General features: G+C 43.9%; 1 protein-coding gene across 1 annotated transcript in view; it reads right to left on the minus strand.

The window, feature by feature from the left end:
* The window catches only part of LOC147012043 (BAR/IMD domain-containing adapter protein 2-like), a 41,879-nt gene extending 32,481 nt beyond the window's left edge, over positions 1 to 9,398 (minus strand). Inside the window, exons 1-3 of the mRNA XM_085858110.1 lie at positions 9,248 to 9,398; positions 6,247 to 6,322; positions 5,155 to 5,241 (exon numbers count right to left, since the gene is read on the minus strand). Coding sequence (XP_085714236.1) covers positions 5,155 to 5,241; positions 6,247 to 6,322; positions 9,248 to 9,391 — 307 coding nt within the window. The 5' untranslated portion in view covers positions 9,392 to 9,398. The remainder of the gene's footprint in view (positions 1 to 5,154; positions 5,242 to 6,246; positions 6,323 to 9,247) is intronic.
* Between the last annotated feature and the right edge of the window lie 441 nt (positions 9,399 to 9,839).

The following is a 9,839-nucleotide window of genomic DNA, read 5'->3' on the forward strand; positions in this document are numbered from 1 at the left end:
GACTATTTTAAATAGACGCTGCCGATGGACAATTGGAATCATAGCCAAGCTAGACATCGAAGTGTGAACATCCTCGTCATGCCCAAGAAAAGTTTTAAGAATGCTGCAAATAAGTGTCCTGGCCGTGGCCGTGGACGCTGACGCAAGGACGATCCGTTATACCGACGTCTTTCAGCCTATGAGTAACTTAAAAGTAACGTCTGTCGATGTGTGGCAACGATCGCGTAACGTGCCAACAACACGTTAATCATAGGTTAGAAATAAGTTTCGGGTACGCTAAACATTACCTCGGCGTGTCTCAACTTATGATTAACTTACAAGTAGCATGTGTTGACGTCTGTCAACGATCGCAGACTGTGCATACAACTTGTGGTCAGAGTAGCGGACGTCCCACTTTGATCGGACACCTGACCCTAACCCCCATGACTTAAAAAAAAAAAAAATTCAATTGAATTCAGAATGGAATTAAAATAAATTCAATTCAAATCAAATGGAAGCAAAAAGAAAAAAGCAAAGATGAAGTCATCAGGAGAAACCTGGATAGAACACGGGTTTCGACTACTACTCTACCCTCACCTCATCCAGGCGCAGCAAAGTGAGCCTCATTCAAAAAAAGAAAAGAAAATAAAACATCAAAAAGAACCGAGATTCAAAAAATCAAAATAATTCTGGGTGCCAGACCATGCGTCCGATCAGTTTAAATTTGTGGATAGGGCTGTTTTATGGATGTCCGATCAAGTGAATCGGGCTGCTGAGGCCATTTAATTTGGCTAAGGAGTACAATCCTGGATGGGTCACCACTCTGACTCAGGGTACTCAAATGGCTTATTGTACTCATTTTGCTGACCTCAAAATGATGACAAGCTGAGTCAACCCACCTGGTGTTATTTCAACTGCACGACTGGGGCTCAAACTCAGCCATCTTTACCGTTAAGCCAACACCAGGCTTCATACATATCGAAACATGTGGAGTGTGACGAGCACTCGCCCGTTCTCCATTGGACATAGTCCTACACCAAAGCGTCACCTCCAACCCGGAGGCCTCGGCCCGCCGACTCTGTCAAACAGACAAAGATTACATGGTCATCATCAGTTAAACATCAAACGGGTGGAGGACTATGTCCAACAGAGATCGGGGGAGTGGTCGTCACACTCCACATGTTTTGATTTACTTGCCGATCACATCACGTGCCTTTTGGTTGAATGGTTTGCATTAGCGGGAACAATCGTCTGGGTATCAGACAGACAGTTGTTCTTTGCGGATTATGCGGTTTTATCGTGTGAGTCATAATCCATGGTGATGCTCACTATAACAGTCAGGATGTGTGTCTGATGTATAAACAATCAATGTGGTCATCCCTGGTTAGATGTTTATCGGTATGCTGTCCTGATGACTCGAGGGCAAATAGGCCTGAAATCTTGATAAGTGGGCGTTTGAAATAGGCGTTTGATGTTTAATTAATGTTGATGATGTAGACAAACAATCTTTGTCTGTTTGACAGTCACCCGGCCAAGGCCTCTGGGTTGGAGGTGATGCTTTGGTGAAGGACTATGTCCAATGGAGATCCGTGGAGTGCTCGTTACACTCCCCATGTTTTGATTTACCTGCCGATCACGTTACGTGCCTTCTGGTTGAATGGTGCGTACTAGCGGGAACAATCATCTGGGTGGCAGACAGATGGTTGTTCTTTTCGGATTATGTGGTGAAACATACATTTAAAAATACACACACCCTGTATTTTTGATCCATTCACTGCATGATGAAGACCTTTAACTGATGTTGGAGGTTTTGGGATTTGGGGCTGGCAAGAGAATTAGGGCAGGAATTTGCAATTTGTTCAGGGTGCCAGTGATAACTCACCTACTCTTCGTGAATGACACTATAGGATCTTTAACATTCACCAGATGAGACACCCAACTTAGCATCCATCCGAGAGACCACACACATTATGATGTAATGCTCCAGAAGTAGGTGGGGATGAATTGGGCATTACAGTAGTGTGTGTGTATGTGTATGTGTATGTGTATGTGTATGTGTATGTGTATGTGTATGTGTATGTGTATGTGTATGTGTATGTGTATATGTGTGTGTGTATGTGTAATATTGTTACGAATTCTGGCCCGCCTGGCGTGCGATCGGCCGCGTACCTCTAATGGCAGCCGCATCGCCCACCGGACAGACAATTCAGTCATGACCCTCCTGGAACTACTGCCAGGAGCCAGTCACGGGTGGGGGTTTAACCTCACCACAACCCAGTCCGCATTCTACCCGCGTGAGATAGGGTGAATCGCCGAATGTCGATATACCTAAATACCCACGCAGGTAGCCTACCGAGGGGTTGCACCACGCCGCAGGTCGGCTTAGGACACGAACCGCTTAAGCGGTTCGTTCCGTTCTATAGGGATAACCGAGCGGTGTTATCGCCGACCTCGACGGTTCAGATTATTTATCGGGTGTTTAAAACCCACGACCGATCATTCCACGATTCAAGAAGGCACTTTCAAAAGAGGGGAAGGACGCAACGAACGGGAAACATTTCACAAGCACATTTATTACACATATAACACAAACAAGCAAGGGCAGTCATGCAATATGTACAGCAAGAAATGAAAGACGTTGCGACCGACTATAGCATTAAATGTACAGGCACTTAAACAGGTTTACTTCACGGACGAGCACCACAAACACACATACAAAAGCCCAAAGAAAAGAAAACCTCCCTTCTGCGGCCGGTGAACCCTCTCCAGCACTCTCCTCGTCCGCACGCGCAGGTCCACCACAGATCACTTGTGTCGCCTCCCGTCCGCATCTCCGAGGCATCGCCCGGACTCGCCACCGGCCCGCACCTTCGCCGATAGGTCGGTGAATGCCAAGACGAGAGGGAGGGAGAGAGAACTCGACCTCGACGACAAAGAAAGAGAGAGATCCAGCACGACCCTGACAGAGAGGATGACGTCGACGACCCAGACAAAAAAGGACTTGACCTCGACCACCAACAGAGAGTGGGCCCCACGTGCGGTCCGCCTTATATAGCGTGGCGCTCCACCCTTCGCTCCTCCCCGTTTTCGGCTCCGCCTCCCTTCAAGAAGGTTCCCGAAAAGGGGCGTTCCCTCACCCCGACCGCCTCACGCCGTGCATCCACCAATTGGCGGTGAGCTGCCCTCCCCCTTTCCTTCACACCAAGCGTGGGGAAAACAGGCGGGAAAAACCCCACAGGCCTCACAAGAGCTTTTGTTCTGCCAATCCTTCTCGGACGGTTTCCGATGCGGAAACCGTCTTACCGTGGTCCGCGGAGAATGGCGTTCGTAAGCAGGCGTAGTGGCGAAGATGGTGGTGATTGTTGTGGGGGTGGTGTGAGCGTGCTGGGCGTTGTGGCGTAGTTGGTGGCGGTTGTTGTTTGCGTGGAGGTTTGTTGCAATGGTGGCTCAAAATAACGATGGATAAAGAAAAACGGCTATCTCAAAGAGTCGCAACCAGGTGAACCCGAAGAAATCCCTTTAAACAACGGTGGGGACCTATCTGCACATAAACTTAGCGTCATAACTCATCTCAGGACCCTTTATGGTGTATTGCGAATTTCCACAGCCGTAACAATATTATATATATATATATATATATATATATATATATATATATATATATATATATATATATATATATATATATATATATATACATATATACACACATGACAGGATAGCCAAGAGCAATACACACTCGCCTCCGAGCTGTCGAGCCTGTGTTCAAATCTCGAGTCAGCTATAATTGTAATGCTGATGTCTTGCAGGCGAGGTGTCAATGTGTGTGCCATCTACTGGATGGTCATTAAGTCAGAGGACCAGACTGCCAGCACTAGGAGCATTAAAGATCCTGCTGTGTTTTTCATGAAGATGAAGTGAGTTATTGCCGGCACCCCAAACAAATAGTAAAATCCTGTCACAGTTGAGTGACAGGCCTGGCCAGCCAGTTCCAGAAAGCTTTGGGCCTACATGGTCCTCCCCTCCTCCACCGCTTACCCCAGTGGGATTAATTGGGGCTGTTTAAAAAAAAAAAATCAGAAGCTGCTGATTTAATAAACCAAATGTCAAGTGGAACATTTCTTTGTATCAAATACCTGGGCCGAGTTTCTTTATTTTAAACGGGTTTGAAAACGTTTTACCAATCAAACTTGAGAACTCTCAACAAAACTGGTGGTTGTGTTATTGTATCGAAAACAAATGATGAAAGGATAGCTTTCAAATTGGGGATATCTGAATAATTACATCATAGTGGAAAACAAAAAAAAGAAGCAAAGTTTGATGCAATGAAAAATGAGATCTTATTGAAGAAACTATGTCGATAAGATTTTAAAGAAAACCCAACAAGAACATGTTCCATGTCCCAGGAACATACAATCACCCCAAGAGTTCTTGCTGCACGGGTGTCAAATGTTTGTAGTGGAAACGGAAACTATGATTGTAATCTGAATTCAGTCATCATTGCGCAACCACAAGATAACCTTCTCTCCTACCTCTTGTTTCTTCCCCCCAACCTCCCAACTCTCTCCAGTACCATCAATGAATACCTAGAAATGTCAAACCTCTTTCCCTCTGGACAAAAACCTGCAAATAGCAGCGAGGTGCAAACAAGCGCATTACAAAGTGTTTCATTAACTCCGATAAAAATGTCCCACTCTCTCTGTACAAAGCATGAGTCTTGCTTAACTACCCCCCCCCACGCTCCTTTTAACCCCTTCCACTCCTTTTCCCAACAATGCTGCTGGTCATTAATACAAGGCCACATTGTGGTACCACAAAAGGGCCTGACAAGGTCATGGCTGGAAGAAGACAAAGAAGAGAAAATCAAATGGTAAATGTACTCCATTTTATCCAATTGTGATTTTAATGATCATTGTGAGAGAGATTATTTAAAATGCTTGTACTGTACTGTATTTGGCAAAGATTTATATTTAATGGCACAAGGATTAAGAAACTAAAAACATGTGTTAAAATTGGATGAGTATCATGATAGCAGGGCAGTGCACTAAAATGTCAAAATTTAGTGGTTTTTTTTGGTGGGGAGGGGTCTTGTCACAAACCCCTGTAACATTTTTTGGAATCACCACATGTTCTCCTACAATACATCATTATTAAAGATGAGCAAGCTCGTTTTACCCAAATCCTTCGCTGCATGACTTCCTTCTGCCAACTCCCCGAGCTTCACCAGCGCGTCAAAGTAGCCTTTCGCAGTGTAGGTCACACCTGGGAAAGGCAAGGCCACGAAGGCCATTGAACGAACAGTTCTCATTTGGAATGATATCGAATAAATAGCTTGTTCAGGTAATGCGAGTATGGTTACAATCACCATCCATGACCGTATGTCTGTTTGCAGAGCATCATCGGTTCTGCGGCTGAGATCCAGCCCTGGACAGGTTGTCACTCCGTTGCAGGGAATGCAAGCAGGTTTTGTAAAAAAAAAAAAAAATGAAAAATTTATATTTACACTGCGCACACTTTGGAGTGTGGAAATTCTTGTTGCTTTGCCTTAATGAGTGTAGGTTTGATTCCCACACCTGCTCAGGGTGGAAATTTATGGACCATGCGATGGGGTGGTCACCTGTCCAGCACTGGTTCTTCGGCAAGGAAATGTTCATGACTTGTCATTAGCAGCCCCTACGTCCTGTCAAGAGTATGGCCTTACACCTTAACCACCACCATTACTACCACCACACATACTTTGAATTCAATATAAAAACTATTTTCTTCCAAATGTGAGCCACGTAAGACTTGCCAGGTCATCCACCGTGACCCTTCAAATGGTGGAAATCCTTTGACATTCCCAGTCAGCACAGTGAAATAGGCGTGTGTGTGTGTGTGTGTGTGTATGTGTGTGTGTGTGTGTGTGTGTGTGTGTGTGTGTGTGTGTGTGTGTGTGTGTGTGTGTGTGTGTGTGTGTGTGTGTGTGTACATATATATAGTATGAAATTAACAGCACACAAATGAAAAGCAACAACAAGATCAACTTTAAAATAATGATACGAATGTAGAGGGGGGAGGTGGGGGGGGGGAGAGAAAGAAGAGGATTATTGATTATAAGCAATAAAACAAAATGCTAGAAATAAGTGAATTATACTGAAGAAAAGGACATTATGAAATGAATTTGATTAACCGATGAACATGAACCAACATAAACTCCGCAATAAAATGCTTGGCTCGTGGGTCGATTACACATTTATAACCAATGAACATTGGTGGCGCAGATCTTACCGGCGAGAGCTTTTTCGTAACTTCGACCCGTCACGATGAAGTTGCGAAGAGTTGGATTAAAATCGTCCATGACACCCTGGATGCAAAGACACACACGGACGAACACATTTGATATTAATCAATAAGTCTATACAAATTAGAACGGCAGTCGGTAGAGCGCAAACCTCCACCAGGTTGAACAGTTTTCATTTTGTATCCCACTGATAGGCCGGATCTGCATCCGGACGTAAACCCTAATCGAATCAGCTTGTTCTTGTCACCTACCCATCTCATCCACCAAGTTTCGTCTGAATCCGTCCATAGCCGTTTGAGATTATAGTGCTGTATACTGCATCATTTTTTGGCCCTCTGTCTCAATGGTGAAGAATCACATAAATTACTGAACATAACCTGACCTTTGACCTCTTGACCCAAAATTTTCATCAGTTTATCTTTACATCATTATACATACTTGTACCAAGTTTGACTTAGATCCATTCAGCCGTTCTTAAGTTATCGTGATAATGAAAACCTATCACGGACGCATGCACGTACGGACTGCCCAAAAACATAACGCCTCTGGTGACTTCGTCAATAGAGGTATAAAAAAAAAGGTTTTAATACAATCGATAGCTGTTGTTCATTGCAGAAAATTGAACCATTTTATTTTCCTGTACATAATCAGACCCCAAACAGCAATTTGAAAATACATCAACTTAGGAAGCATCTGTGCCTGGGCATGACCACCCAAAGTCCAGACATATCAGATGGCCTTGACCTTTTCAACCCCATGATGACAAAGTTAATATTAGACGTTTTGGTGCTGCATTGATATACTAGTATCTGTACCATTTGATAAATTAATTTTTTTTTGTTTGCATACATAGTCGAGGCTCGTGGAAGAGCTCGTACTAATACACTGAACGGATCAGGATGCAACAGGACAAAAGGAACAGTAGAGAGGGTTGGGGGGGGAGGCCAAGACAGAGGGAGGAAGACAAACAATGGATGTGGGGCTGGGAAGGAATGGAGGAGTAGGAGAGAATGCATGGGGTGGACAAGATGGACAAAGAAGGAAACTCTCGGGAGGGAAAACTGGAAATTTGGAAGTAAGAGGGATTGGGGTGGGTGAGGAAGGGAGGCGTTAACGAGGGCGGAAAAGATCATGGTTTTGGATTGGGGACAATCTGCGATGGCAGTGAACAGCTGTTTTGAAGACATGGAGAGAAGAATGAGATCGAACAGAATGTAGAAGTTGATTCCACAGGCAGGAAAAAAAGGGAACAAATGAGTGGAGGTGAGCAGTGATCCTGGATTTAGGTAGTTTCACCAGAAGGGGGTTGATAGTGGACTGTGTGGTTGATAGTGCAGAACTTAATCACCGATGTTCATCAAAACCCTGTGCTTAACATTCGAGGAATTGGGAAAATAAGGCACATCGACCTGTTGTTGACCCAATTAAAATGCTCGGCAATGGCTCAAACAAACTTGGGAATGAGCTGTATAACTTTGGTATCTGCCAAGTATTGTGAACATCCCATCATTTTGTTTCACACTACAAGTTTACAATGTTGGAATATCATGTGGTCGCATCACAAAAGAGCATTTTAATTTGTTTGAAAGGACTCGAATAAAACATTTTATACTTGTTCAGTGTACGAGAACACAATGGCATACTCTTTATAATAATAACAACACAGGTAAATCGACCAGATCAATGACCCACCTGAATAATCACCCGACTTGAACAACAACGAGCGCTAACAATCATTGATTTACCTTCAGACACAGATGCTCATGCCTTACTTTATCATTTGCCAAGAATGGCAAGACGGCTCAAGTGTGTTTATTTGCCCGTGGAACCAAATGCGACTTCAGCTGCCATGTTGGTGCACCATCAGATGTGGGGGCTGCATCGTGGAGCAGACAGTCCTTCGGATGAGCATCAGAACCTGGCTGTGCCATTTCATTTACATTTTTGCCGTGAGGTTGTGCACATTTAAATATTCCATATCATCTCTCAAACAAGTGAGTCACCGTATGCAGGTTCCCTGGCTAAATGTGATATGTGCGAGTTCAGTATAAAAATGAAAAAAGGGGAATGTGGGTCTCATATTGGATCAATTCAATGGTGTGGATAAAGCACAGGCATGATAGACCAAATAGCCCTCCTCCAGCGGTGGCAACGAGTTTCCCTGCACATCCTTGGATATCCTGAAATTTATGCATCGATTTTGAAAACCGAAAATATTAATTATAGAAAGAAAAGGAAAAAAATTTAAAGGATCCCGATCGATGTTAACAAAAATATATTAACTTCAAAATATTTTAGGTTAAACGATATATATATATATATATATATATATATATATATATATATATATATATATATATGTAGATATATATATATATATATATATGAATATATATATATGTATATATATATGTATATATATATATATATATATATATATATATATGTATATATATATATTAAGCCTGGTGTTGGCTTAGTGGTTAGGGTGGCGGCTTGGGATCCCAGGGTCCTGAGTTCAAGCCCCGTTGGCTGCTGAATTAACACCAGGGGGTTGACTCAGCCTGTCATCCTTCCGAGGTCGGTGAAATGAGTACCAGTGTACTGGTCCCGGTGTATGCCCGGGTTAGAATAGGTGTACCATATCCCTGTGTGTCGTAAGAGGCGATCAGGGTTGGCGTCAGGAAGGGCATCCGGCCATAAAACATTGCCTCAAGAAAAAGCCAAACCCCTACACAGCAGGGAAAAATGGCTGTAAAAACGGTCATTTATTATATATATATATATATATATATATATATATATATATATATATATATATATATATATATATATATGTATATGTATATGTATGTTTGAGGCAAAGGAAGAAGCGATCATTGTCCAGTGAAATAAAATGCAATTTCACACGATATAATTGAAGACGTTATTCGAACAGTACCATGTTGGTTTTTCAGTTCAATTCAAGAGCCGTTCCCGTATTCTTACCTTGTAAACACTTTCCGCCAGTTTCACTGCCTCTTCGACTTTCGCCATGACAGCAATGCCGTGAGAAGAGAGCGTGAGGTGAGAGCGACCAGCGAACCTGCAAAGATGAAAGGCACGAACAGGGGAATCAAGGGGGCGGCACATCAGCGGATTATGGGCGGGGCATCGGATTGTGTGGGCGGAGACGACGGCGGATTATGGGCGGGGCATCGGATTGTGTGGGCGGAGACGACGGCGGATTATGGGCGGGGCATCGGATTGTGTGGGTGGAGACGACGGCGGATTATTAGGCAGGGCATCGGATTGTGTGGGTGGAGACGATGGCGGATTATGGGCGGGGCATCGGATTGTGTGGGTGGAGACGATGGCGGATTATGGGCGGGGCACCGTATTGTGTGGTGGAGACGATGGCGGATTATGGGCGGGGCACCGGATTGTGTGGGTGGAGACGATGGCGGATTATGGGCGGGGCACCGGATTGTGTGGGTGGAGACGACACGCTCAGTGTTCCTCGAGTGATGCAATCTTATCGCTTTGACCTTTAATTTTACACTTAACTCGTCACACGAAGTTGTTGTGTCCTCTTTTTAAA

Source organism: Eptatretus burgeri, chromosome 15, assembly GCF_056783735.1.
Source record: "Eptatretus burgeri isolate ZD-2024b chromosome 15, Ebu_testis_v1, whole genome shotgun sequence".
Classification (NCBI taxonomy): Eukaryota; Metazoa; Chordata; class Myxini; order Myxiniformes; family Myxinidae; genus Eptatretus; species Eptatretus burgeri.